General features: G+C 38.6%; 1 protein-coding gene across 3 annotated transcripts in view; it reads right to left on the reverse strand.

Moving 5' to 3' along the window:
- Nucleotides 1–5,077: 5,077 nt before the first annotated feature.
- Nucleotides 5,078–13,702, reverse strand: part of PKIB (cAMP-dependent protein kinase inhibitor beta) — a 59,184-nt gene continuing 50,559 nt past the window's right edge. For all 3 annotated transcript variants that reach the window (XM_084889693.1, XM_084889692.1, XM_084889691.1), the window contains 2 exons: nucleotides 9,977–10,153; nucleotides 5,078–5,790 (listed from right to left, as the gene is read on the reverse strand). In XM_084889693.1, the coding sequence (XP_084745819.1) occupies nucleotides 5,723–5,790; nucleotides 9,977–10,145 (237 nt within the window). In that variant the 5' untranslated portion in view covers nucleotides 10,146–10,153 and the 3' untranslated portion in view covers nucleotides 5,078–5,722. The remainder of the gene's footprint in view (nucleotides 5,791–9,976; nucleotides 10,154–13,702) is intronic.

The raw sequence follows: 13,702 nt of genomic DNA on the forward strand, positions 1-13,702 counted from the left end.
GGTTCCAAGGTTGACTCCTAGGTCCAAGGTTGACTCCCAGGTACAAGATTGACTCCCAGGTCCTAGGGGCATACAACTCCTAGCCAGGTCAGAATGTCCTTTCTTTAACCAACACAAGGCAATCATGGTTAACAGGGCATGATTAATATTTCCCATAACCAAAGCTAGTCCCCCAATATCCTATTTTCGCCCCTAACAAAATGAGAAACATTAACAACTATCTTGTATGATTATTATTCTGAAGCTTCAAAAGGTTCCACTAGGGTGCTGAGCAATCACCAGTCACACAAAGGGTGGCTATAATAATAAAATTATTCCTATTGGTGTGCTCAGTAAGAAATCCATTCTAGGTTTTTAACAGGTAGCAACAGAACCTTCCTTTAGCTCTTTGTTTGTTATATTTTAAATAGCGGCAGATTTTTGTTCTTAGAGTTGTCATCAATAACTCGGGGGAAAAACCCACTCTCATTAATCAATCCTAGTTTTAGCTAAGCAGTTGCTGCCTGTGGAAAGAAAAGAAAGAAAAGGAATAGAGGGGAAATCTATAGAAAAATGACACAGAAAATGTTATTGACAAATAACATAGGAAAAAATCAACAAATGTAGGACATTCACCTTAAAGTCACCACCACCCTTTATTCTCAGAAAATTAATAAGAATAACTTTTGCTATGTATCAGGCACTTTCCTTAGCAATTTATCAGCGTTCACTAATTTAATTTCCATAGCAATTCACCATTTTGCACATTGAAGAAGTTGAAGCATACAGTAAAATAACCAAAGTATTGAGAGCAAAGGACAAAGCTGTAATTTGAACTTGGGGAGTCAGTTTCCACCGTTAAGGCATCAGGTTAGTGTGCCTTGTTAATTCTCCCTCTTGTTCTTTCTTCATCACCTACCCAAGCAGCTCAGTCCCCTGAGCTAGCAAAACTGAAGCAAATGCACCATTTCCCTTTGACTCTCCCTGCAGGCACTCACATTCTAAGGAGGTTCAAATCTTTGCAGCCAGATGACAAAAATATCTTTGGGCACATGACACAAAACAGTTTCTTTTTGTTTCTTCTTTCTTCTCTTTTGCATAGAATCAAGTTTCCAGACAGCTGCGCAATTGTCCCCTTTTGTCTTGGTTTATCTTACAGTATTAATTAAGACTTTACAACCACCAAATAAAGCAAGAGGCTGTAAAAAGAAAATGGTGAAATGGGCATGGAGACTTCCCTTAAGGAGCCCCAGCTGGGGAGCTTTGTTGAACGTGTCTGCTTGCCATGACAAAATACTTTACTATACATTCCCCCAAATAGCTTGATTTTTTTTTTTAAATTGATAGATGGATTCAACTTTGCCTTTAAACCATTGATCTCTTGTTTTTTGTCAGAATTCCTTCTCAGAAAAAAAAAAAATCTGTTGGCAAATATTCAACAACCTTGATACCCTCTGTAATGCAAAAATACTTATAAATATGTATAGGATGGGACATTTATATGTGCATTGTGATGATAAGTGATTTAGCATATACAGCTCTCAGAATATATCACTAGGAAGAACATGGCTTCATTTCTGGCTTCTAAACAAGAGAGAACCACCTAATAATACTGTGACCCAAGAGATGGGTTGCTTTCTTTTTTCTCACATTTTCATGGAACAAGTTACTCATTTAGATACTGACACAAAATTGTTTTGTTGCAGTAACTGTCATAACACTAGTGAGTGACTCATCCTCAAAAGATGTCAGCAGCTCATTAGCAAGTCTGAATTGGCACTAATTTAGTAATCACCAGGAATTATCAATCACCAGTGTCCTCTCGCAGCACCAAGAATTGGGAATGTTTGTGAAATTGCAGAGGAAGGCAGAAGACAGCCAAATGGACAAATTCAGCTGCCCGCCACCTTCACTATCAGAGAATAATGGCAAAGCATCTGGAATAAAAAAGGATGGTGATGACAGCTAATATTTATTGAATTGTTCTTTGCCTGGAATTAGTCAAGTGTTTTACATACACAGTAAGTCCTCACTTAACATCATCCATCAATAAATTCTTGGAAACCGCAATTTTAAGTGAAACTCTGTGTAATAACACCAAAACCCCCAGGCCAGTGGTCGGCAAACTCATTAGTCAACAGAGCCAAATATCAACAGTACAACGACTGAAATTTCTTTTGAGTCAATTTTTTTATTTTATTTTATTTTATTTTATTTATTTATTTATTTATTTTTATTTTTTTAAAAGCCACTCTTCTTCCTCAGGAAGAAAAGTAGCATTTCTTTCTTTCTTTTTTTTTTTTTTTTTTTTTTTTTTTTTTAATATATTTTATTGATTTTTTACAGAGAGGAAGGGAGAGAGATAGAGAGCCAGAAACGTCGATGAGAGAGAAACACCGACCAGCTGCCTCCTGCACACCCCCCACCAGGGATGTGCCCGCAACCAACGTACATGCCCTTGACCGGAATCGAACCCGGGACCTTTCAGTCCGCAGATGGATGCTCTAGCCAAACTGGTTTCGGCAAGAGAGCCAAATTTTTTAAACTTAAACTTCTTCTAATGCCACTTCTTCAAAATAGACTCGCCCAGGCCGTGGTATTTTGTGGAAGAGCCACACTCAAGGGGCCAAAGAGCCACGTGTGGCTCGCGAGCTTCAGTTTGCCGACCACTGCCCTAGGCTAATTGACAGAAACAAGAGTAATGTTCTTAATTGCATATTTCTGGTCACAAACATATCACTAAACTTCTGTATCAAGACTCAAAACACTTTTCACATTAAACATTGAAATAAATGTGAGTGATATGTAAACTTAACAAATAGTAATTGAAACAAGGAAGAATTATTTTCCAACTCACTTGTTCTAATTCAGGGTTGTAGGTGGCTGGAGCCTGTCCTGGCAGCTCAGGGCACAAGGTGGGAACCAGCCCTGGACAACCCCCCACCGCAGGGCCACACACACACTCAGAGTGAGACAAGGCAGACACTAACTCACCTAACGTGCTTCCCTTTGGGATGTGGGAGGCAGCAGGAGAACCCAGAGAAAACTCCACACGGGCAGTGGCCCTGGCCTGGAATTGAATTATTTTCCTCTTCACCAGCACTGTAACAAAACAACATTGAGACCTGACCGGTTTGGCTCAGTGGATAGAGCGTCGGCCTGCAGACTGAAGGGTCCCAGGTTCGATTCCGGGCAAGGGCATGTACCTTGGTGGCGGGGACATCCCCAGTAGGAGGTGTGCAGGAGGCAGCTGATTGGTGTTTCTCTCTCATCAATGTTTCTGACTCTCTCTCCTCTCCCTCTCTCTCTGTAGAAAATCAATAAAAATATATTAAAACAAAACAAAACAAAAAAAAAGTTGAACAGAACATTTTTGAGGTCCTGCTGTCCTGTTTTGTTTACTACTTCCACTAGCCCTATGCATACGCACTATTATTAATGCCATTCCAAGAGGAGTACACTGAGGGGTAGAGACATGATGTAAATTGACCAAGATCACACAGGTTGTGAGCAGCAGAACTAAAATTCAAACCCCAATCATTTGAATCCAATATTCATGTGTTTACTGGTGAAACTGTACTTCAGGGTTTCTCAGCCACAGCACCATGGACAAACACACACACACACACACACACACACACACACACACACACACGGCCAGATCATTCTTTGCTTTTAGAGTCTGCCTGGTAGAACTGAGGATGCTTAGCAGTTTAGCAGCATCCCTGGCCTCTGCCCACTAGATGCCAGTAGCTCCCTCTCCCTCCAGGCCCCTGTCCTGCTGATGGCAGCCCCAAATGTATCCAGGCACTGCCCAATCCTTTAGGAGGCAAAGCGCCCCTTCCCCCAGGGTGAAAACCACCATTCTACTCCCACCCATCTTTATAATGACTACACAGGGCGACCCAAACACATGCAGACACACTTTACCGACACAGCTGACAACTCACTTAATTTTCACTTCTTTTCAGGTTTAACTGGTTTGAAATAAAGGCTGAAGCCAGACTAAGTTTTGAGCAAAGAAAATGTATACACTAGACTTTTTTATGGGGATACAAAACTGGCCACCGTTGATGAAGTGAGAGTGCACAAATACCTCAAGAAATGATCCTTGATGTTTGTGATTCCATTGCTTCCCGCTATCAGCAGTGCCTGGACCAGAAAGGTCATCAGTTTGAAAACAGGCATCGACAAAATAAAGTATTCATTTCTGCAGATTCTTTAAAAGTTTGAAAACAAAATGTATCTTAATAAGCACTGACTTCATAATAATTTAAAATGTGTACCAAGTATACATTGTTTGGGACACCTTATATAATATTGTGTTATTAAACAAATCAAAAATATCATTTTAATGGCTAAAATATATTTTATTGAATATTAAATAAGTGCTACACCTAAAATAGTACTTTTAATTAATTTATAAAGAGAAATTTGTACTTGAGAATTTAAAACTATCAGGTTCTTTGAAATCTACCCTTTTGGTGTATTTTAGATATAGATATAAACTTCATAAATAATAATCAGGAGGTGTTTTATATCACAAAGACTATTAATTTCCTCTTTTAAAATATATTGTCAACATTTTAAAAAATGTGTTGTCATTTTTCTCCTGGTATGCTTTAGAAGATAAAAATGAAGGAGACTTGTGTGGGTAACAGATTTAACAGTGAAAGAGTTTATTTGATTACTGTATACAGACATGGCCTAAGTTACAATCAAATAAGGTAAAACTGCATGCATATATGTCTGAAAATAAAAATAATTCATTGGTAATTTTTAAAAAAAATCCAGAATCCTATTCTTTTTCTAAAATGTCTAATAAATCAACATTTACTAAGGCTTTGGTTTTGTTTATTTTAAAACATACTTAAATATATATTAAAAAACAAGTATTTTGCTATTTATATCCACCTCATTCTTCAAATATTTAAGTGCCTAGGACAGATATAAAAATTAAAGTCTACATTCCTGAGAAAATTACTTTAGAAACAAGTCATATATACACAAAAGCCCTAAGAATAAGAAAAGACTATAAAGCAACTAATAAAGTATTTCTGCAAAATTCACATTAAATAAAAACATACACACACCCAAGTTAAGGAAGATAATAAAATTCATTTAATAGGCATATTATATATAAACAATTTATCACAAATTTTGCATCTTAAGAGCCCACATGAAAAACCACAGTATACATAGACTAGAAGCAATGTATATCAGACAAAAACATCCTGGAGATGTTTATGTTGTCAGGTTTATACTTTTCCTCCAAATATTTTTAGGGTTTGGGACCAAAAAAAATTAATTAATTAGAAACAAACATTCTATCCCAAAAAAACCAATAAGATTCTCCAAATTCCATTTATTAGTATTGTTTGGTTTAAATGTTTTATCTACTACCATAACAGCAGCATTAAAATCACATCTGGCTAAATAAGTCTAAAAGAGAATAGTGGATTTTTATTGGGTTTATAGACAATGATATGTATTTAAATGACCATACATTCTTAATTTTTTCCTTGGGTGCAATTTGGATGTAATCTGCCTTTTAATGACCTACATTGGACCTCATGGTTGCAATCCAAGTGAGTAGCATCACAACAAAATTATCTAGTACACACATGCTGCTTAGGGCTGCAATGTTACCATGGTTACTACCAGATCGAACATCTCAGGAAAGCAGAACCACTAAAGTCTTTCACCTTGCAGAAATTCAGCACTCTTGATATGTTGTGAGCCTTCATTTTCCTTCATTTGGGGGCTTTTCCGTTTGGTCTTGTGTTTTTCCTTCATCTTTCTTTTTTACATCTAAAAAAATAAATAATTTTCATTCATATGTGTAATATATACTAAGATTTTTCCTTTATGTACCCTAGTCATTTTCTACTTGATTAAGACATACTTTGCCATCAGTCCAGACATAAAAATTACACAAAGAAAAGTCATATCCCAACTTTTTTTTTAAAATATTTTTTTTAATTGATTTTGTACAGAGAGGAAGGGAGAGAGATAGAGAGTTAGAAACATCGATGAGAGAGAGTCATCGATCAGCTGCCTCTTGCACACCCTCCACTGGGGATATGCCCGCAACCAAGGTACATGCCCTTGACCGGAATCGAACCTGGGACCCTTCAGTCCCCAAGCCGACGCTCTATCCATTGAGCCAAACCGGTCTCGGCGCCAACTTTTTTTTTTATTTTATTAGCAAGTGGAAACTATTAATTTTAAAACACTTAATAATATTTATACTTAGCTAATTAAAAGAAAATAGGCCTTAAATCCACTTATTTATAACTCTGTTAATAAAACATTTTCTATGCCATCTACCTCTGTAAATGCGTTTCCTTTTGCGTATTCTTTAATACCTGGTGTTATATGTTAACTGTATTTTTAGTACTTTTAGTTTCTTAGTTGATGCCTTTGACTTTATTTCAAAACGATTTAACGAATCATATAAAAATAGTAGCAATATTCTTTCAGATAATAGTTTCTCTGGTGATCAGAATGTAAAATGATGAAGACTACTAACTCTCTTCCAGTATATTAGCTTTCTTTTTCTTAATTGAGTAATGTCAACATGTATTTTGGGGTGTGTGTTTGTGTTTATAAACTTTGATTAGACCTTTTATATTGACAAGTAACTTCTCTACCTCAATAGTTGGGGGTGGTTATTCAACAGCTACATCATGTTTTGATAATCATACAGTTTCCCCCCTTATCTATGGTTTCACTTTCTGCGGTTTTTAGTTACCATGGTCCAAAAATATTAAATGGAAAATTCCAGATATAACACTCATAAGTTTTAAACCGCACACTGTTCTGAGTAATTGTGATGAAATCTCATGTCATCCTGCTCCGTTCCACCTGGGACATGAGTCATGCCTTTGTCCAGTGTCTCCAGGCTGTACATACAAGCTTCCTACCCATTGGTGAGGTGGTAGCTGTCTTGGTGATCAGATGGACTGTTGCAATTTTGCAGTGTTTGTGTTTAAGTGACCCTCATTTTACTTAAAATGGCCCCAAAGCCATTCACATGATTTTATTCCAGTATATTGTTATAATTCTTTTATTTTATTATTGTCATTGTTGTTATTCTGTTGCTGTGCCTAATTTATAAATTAAACTTTACCATAGGTATATATATACAGGAGAAAACATAGTATATGTAGGGTTTGGTAGTATAAGAGGTTTCAGGCATCTACTGGGAGTCTTAGAAGATATCCCCTATGGATAAGGGAGGTCTATTATATATGGCATTTTCAAACTTAAAAAGCCAAAAAAAAAAAAAAAAACCCCAAACATTATTTATGCTTTATTTTATTTTTATTTCTTTCATCTTTTTTTCATCTTATGCGCATACTTTTTTTATGTGCATACTTTTTTTAAAAAAGATTTTTTTATTTAGTTTCAGAGAGAGAGAGAAAGGAAGAGGCAGAGAGAGAAACATTCATGTAAGGGAGAAACATGAATCGGCTGCCTCCTGATTAAGCCAAAAACCAGGAATGTGCAACCATGTATGGAATGACACCCAACCAACTGAGCCACCCTGGCCAGGGCCTATGCGTATACTTTGTAACTTTTACTAGTAGTGTCCCATTTGAGAAATGCAATGACCTTTGGGGAAAAGTGAGGTAACCATGGGACTCCAGGATCTGTCTATGGCCCCCGCCTAACAATGGCATGTTTATTTCATGGGAATCAAACCAGGAACATTAGTAACTTTACCAGGTAGTAAATAACCTGAGGCAAAGAACTAAGAGCCTTCTCTGGGGCTTCCATTAGTGGGGTAGAGGTGAAGAAGCTTCTAGCTCTCTCATTCTTCACTGTCACCAGGAATACATTTCTACACACACACACACACACACACACACACACACACACACACACACGTCTACCTTGACATCTAAAATGGGACGACTCAGTGATTCCACTTCTGGAAATACAATATATCCGAAGAAATCTGAAACACTAATTTGAAAGAATATATGCACATTTATGTTCATTGCAGTGCTGTTAATAATAGTGAGGATTTGGAAGCAGCCTAATCAGTGCCCATCAATAGATTATTGGGTACAAAAGTTGTGGCACATTTACACAGTGGAATACTACATGGCTGTGAAAAGAAAGAAACCTTACCTTTTGTGATAGCATGATGCTCTATGTTAAGTGAAATAAGCTAGTCAGAGAAAGACAAGTACCATATGATTTCATTCATATGTGGAATCTAATGAACAAAATTAAACTAACCAACAAAATGGAAATAGAAGCAGAGATATAGAGAACATACTGAAAGCTGTCAGAGGAGGGATGGTTGGGAGGCTGAATAAAAAAGGTGAAGAGATTAAGAAGAAGAAAAAAACACACACATAGACACAGACCACAATGTGGTGATAGCCAGAGGGAAAGTGGGGTAAGGGAGGCAGGAGAGGGTATAGGGCAGTGGTTGGCAAACTCATTAGTCAACAGAGCCAAATATCAACAGTACAACGACTGAAATTTCTTTTTAGAGCCAAAATTTTTAAACTTAAACTTAATGCCACTTCTTCAACACAGCCCGCCCAGGCCATGGTATTTTGTGGAAGAGCCACACTCAAGAGGCCAAAGAGCCGCATGTGGCTCATGAGGCCGCAGTTTGCCGACCACGGTATAGGGGAAAACAAATGGTGGCAGATTGAAACCTGCTTGGTTCTATTAACCAATGTCATCCCAATAAATTCAATTTAAAAAAAGGAATTAAAAAATAGAATCGGGCACACGGCACCGGTATTTTGGTAATGTCTTGGAACTGAAATTATCTTTAACTTCTCTGAATGCTTTTAAATGAAGTTACTTTTAAAGACCTTTATTGAAATTATTATTATATTTAGTCCCAGAAAACTATACTCTGCAAAAGCTATATGGGCTATATGTAAGCCATGGGGAGAAAGACCCAAGATTTTCCTTCATTTGCTTGACAGCTCTTTCTCTCTCTCTCTCTCTTTTTTTTTCTTTTTCTTAATTCAACTACTGGTTGAAGTCTGATCACCTTTTATAAAAATGCCTTCAAGATCTCATCTCTGGCCGAGACTGGTTTGGCTCAATGGATAGAGCGTCGGCTTGGGGACTGAAAAGTCCCAGGTTCGATTCCGGTCAAGGGCATGTACATTGGTTGTGGGCACATCCCCAGTAGGGGGTGTGCAGGAGGCAGCTGATCGATGATTCTCTCTCATCGATGTTTCTAACTCTCTATCCCTCTCTCTTCCTCTCTGTAAAAAATCAATAAAATATATATTTTAAAATAAATAAATAAATAAATAAATAAAGATCTCATCTCTAGTTGATAATAAACTTCCTCTAAGAGAAATACCAGTAGCTAAACTTATGAAATACTGCAGTGAGCCTGGCCAGCGTGACTCATTCAGTGATTGAGTTTTGACCTACGAGGCAGAAGGTCAAGGTTCTATTCCCGGTCAGGCACATGCCCTGGTTTCGGGCTGGATCCCCAGTGTGGGGTGTGCGGGAGGCAGCCAATCAATAATTCTCTGTCATCATCCAAGTTTCCATCTTTCTCTCTCCTCTCCCTTCCTCTCTGAAATCAATAAAAATATATTTTTAAAAATTAGTGCAGTGAGGCAGAGGCTCCTCAAGTGATTTGTCCGTGGGTGGCAGAAGAGAAATTATGTTCTTTCTGAGTACATCACAATCAATTTTGCAAGCTCCTTGAGAGAAAGGATAATATGTGCTGTTCTTTTACCCCCAATCACCAGCACTGTGTATGACAATACACACCCAATGAATACATAAATGCTCAGTTTCCACGTACAAAACACTACGAGACAAAAAGATGAAATTGTCCACTTTCGGGAAGCCTGAAAAAATCTACTTGACCATAAACACAGAAGATGAAAGGGGGTAGTCAACAGTAGGAGAAACCAGCACTTAGCAGGGAGACGTGCAGAGGAGAGAATTGGTTCAGAGAGAAGTGCTGCTGATTGTAAGAGAAATGTACTGTTACCTTCCTTTATGGAGAGGGTCTCCAGTTTGAGGGGCAACTCGGAAGTCCCACCTGTCCCGGCTGAACCCTGGATGTCTGGGACGGCATTCCGGCGGCCTGCCCTTGCTGAAGATGCAAAATTGTCGACCCCAAGCTCCACATCAGTCATTTCCGATAGCTCTGTCCTCATATCAACATCTACAAAGAGAAGGTGCACGTGAAGAGGATGCGCCTGTTCCGACGTAAACACTCGCAATGGTGGCTGAAAGGCATGGCTTGCTCAGAACCACAACCAGCCGTCTCAGGAATCTAATCGCTGCTCACACTCTGCATCTATGTCTACTGTTCTAGCCCCAGAGTTTCCATCTGCTCAGAACAGAGCAGGAAGTTCTCCGTGCGAGCCAGGTTGCTAAAAATAATCCGAGCCAGAAGAGCCACTTGGATGTTTTAGGGTGCAGCAATCTCTTGCCTTTTGTTCTGCTTTTCTATGGAAGGATCAGCCAACGGGGGGGGGGGGGGGGGGGGGGGGGGGGGGGCTGGGAAGGAAATGAACACTGGCTTGTTTGGCCACTCCCAGACTCTGCCTGCCAGGATTTGCTTTGAGTGTTTGTTCAGCCTAAAACCAAATCACTATAATCTGTGAGGAGCAAACATAATACAGGCTGTTCCCGCTCTTTACAAATAAGGAATTCAACTTTATCTCAAAGGTTCCCCCCACCACCCCCACCCTCCACCCCCAGAGACCGCTGTGTGTTTCTCTCTGCGCTCTTCTCAGACCTAATTTTCAATGCCGCATGTTCTGTTGGGGAGTGTAGGACTCGTTTTATCTTTTCTTGCCTTCAAATGGACATGGTGATTCCTAGCGCTTTCCTAAAGCATCCTTCATCTTCCCAGTAACTGTCAGTCTCTACAAAAAGGCTCTCAAGAGATCCCTCACTCTACAGGGAGAGAGGTAGCAGATATTGGTTATTCTAAAACCATTTCATATGTTTTCTTTTTTTCACCTTTCAAAAAATGTTTAATTAGCAGTTAACGTATTATACAATAACATATTAGTTCACGGTGTACAACCACATAACTTATGAAGTGATCCCTGTTAAGTCCAGTATTCATCTGACACCATATATACAATAGTTATTACAATATTGATTATATTTCCTATGCTGTACATTACATCCCCGTGTCTATTTTTTAACTATAATTTGTACTTCTTAATCCATTCTCCTTTTTCACCCCCTCCCCCAAACTCTTTTTCCCCTCTGGCAACTGTTAAAATGTTCTCTGTATCATATGATGCTTCCTAATGAATCTTTCCTAAGAAGTCAACAGGATCGCAAATGCAGCAGGAGCAGAAACAATTTATTGAGAAGCTATTAAATGTTAGGCTCTCAGTTGGGCATCTAGAGCAGCGTTTTTCAACCGCTGTTCCGCGGCAAGATGTTGCCTGGTGTGCCGTAGGTGCAGACAAGACAAGAATTTTATAATTTTTCACTATTTTGTTTACTTAATATTTCATAATAAAGTAATTATAAAATACTTTCTTTGTGTTTATTTGATTCCTATTCAAGAGAATTACTTTATATATAGTCAATATAGGCACAGAGTTAATTTTTTTTAACATTTTCTAATGGTGGTGTGCCTCGTGATTTTTTTCATGAAACAAGTGTGCCTTTGCCCAAAAAAGGTTGAAAAACACTGATCTAGAGTACAGAGGAATGATACATCCTCTGTTTTTAGGGGACTTGCACTCCCAAAGGGAAGAAAGAAGGTAAACATGCAAGCACAGATAACGACACAGAATGTGGTATCAACCAAAGGATGGAGATAATCATCATTTGTGGCACTTGAGGGTAGGAATTTGTGAACACTGGCCTATATGCACAAAGCAAATCAAACTTTTCATGAGGAGAGCCCTTTGCAATCAGTGAGCTTCAATTCAGGAAATGCTAAAAAATGAAGGGAAACAGTCACAAGATACGTGCATTTGATATTAAAAATGCAACTCTTTTTGGCCCATAGCATGCACATTGAGTTTAGTGTTGGCCTGAGGAATCCAGAGAACTAGGCTTCTTCTCCAGATAGTTTCGTTTTTCTAGGAATTAGGAAACATTTGAGAACAATGCTAGAATTTAAACATAATTTTGAGCTCAATTAGGACTTCTAATTGTTTAATATTCACCAACTGTCTGGCATTGAAAGACAGCACAGATTAATGTACAGAGCACTGGACTATTATTCAAATAGAACATTCCAGGCTTACAAAGTTATATTGGTTAATCCACTTAATTTATCTGAGTCACTATTAAAAAAAAAAAAAATGGCCTGACTGATTCAGAGAATTCTTGCAGAAAAACTAATGAGAGAAAGGGTATAGAAACGCTTTGTAACTACAAAACCATATGGTTGATGACTGGCATCATTGCTCATGTCTCACTAAGTTTTATTTACTCTACCACTCTCCTGTGTGCCCACTCTAATCCTAACAAGAAATATCTGACGCCTGGAAAACCTCCTAAGTTTTTAAAGAGGGAAACCAGCATTCATTCAACACTGCGTGAACATTTTCATGTTTATTATTCTCACTTAAACCTCCCCCGAACCCTGTGAGGTAGTGAGGAATCACCCGCACTCTGTGGATATGGAAACTGGGGCGCAGGAACTTTAATTGACTTACTTAGAGTGGCATAGCTGCTAATCTAGCATCTAGTTTCAGCTTACTCTGAAAACAAGACGATGTAGGTTACCACAAAATTAGCTTTCCAAGTCTCTGAGATGTGTATAGCCACACAACAGCTACTTTAGATTCTGCCCTTCATTACTTTTAAATATGAAAAAAAATCTATAATAATAAAAGCACAGTATGCTAATTAGACCAGACATCCTTCCAGACATCCTTCTGGACAACCTTCCAGATGAAGCCAGGGCTGCGAGGGAAGCCCGGGTCCCAGGTGCCAGAGGGAGGCCAGTGCTGGCAGCCAGGGGAAGGAAGGCCTACTCTTGCACAAATTTCATGCATCAGGCCTCTAGTATATTTATAAATGTTTAGTTACCTTGTGACCACCCCCATGATATGTGAATTTCAATTAGAGATGTCTTCTCTACCTGTGAGATCTCTAGCTTGTGAGTAGCACCTGAGGCCAGTTTGGAAACAGACCATTTGCCGGCCACTCTGTCCTCAGCCAATTCCTATCACATCAGAAGCGATGATCATGATTGAATGTGTACTAGTATTTCTGTGAAACATCTTCCTGTGTAACTAGAAATAAGTCAACTATGCTGAGCTTGAACACCTTGGTTATTACTGGCCTGGTAGTCCCAATCTTAAAACTGAAGATAAGCCCTAAGCTGAAGGGTCCTAGGTTCAATTCTGGTCAAGGGCACATGCCCAGGTTTTGTGCTTGATCCCCAGTAGGGGGTGTGCAGAAGGCAACCAAGCAACGATTCTCTCTCATCATTGATGTTTTTATCTCTCCTTCTCCCTTCCACTCTGAAATCAAGAAAAATATATATTAAAAAAATGGAAGATAATGTTAAAAGAGTACTGAGTTAGCACTTGTGCATTGAAAGAAAACTTCCAAAAGGTGGCTGGGAATAGGCCATCCACAAGGAAGAAGGGATTCTGGTCTCCAAGTTTATGTCAAGGTTTCTTTGCTGCTGGCTGCTATTTTGGAAGTTTTTGTTTTTGCCTTTATTATTTTTCTAAATTAGTCCTTTTTTATAACTTGACTAGAGGCCTGATGCATGAAG

Source organism: Pipistrellus hanaki (assembly GCF_964339955.1).
Source record: "Pipistrellus hanaki genome assembly, chromosome: 7".
Lineage (NCBI taxonomy): Eukaryota > Metazoa > Chordata > Mammalia > Chiroptera > Vespertilionidae > Pipistrellus > Pipistrellus hanaki.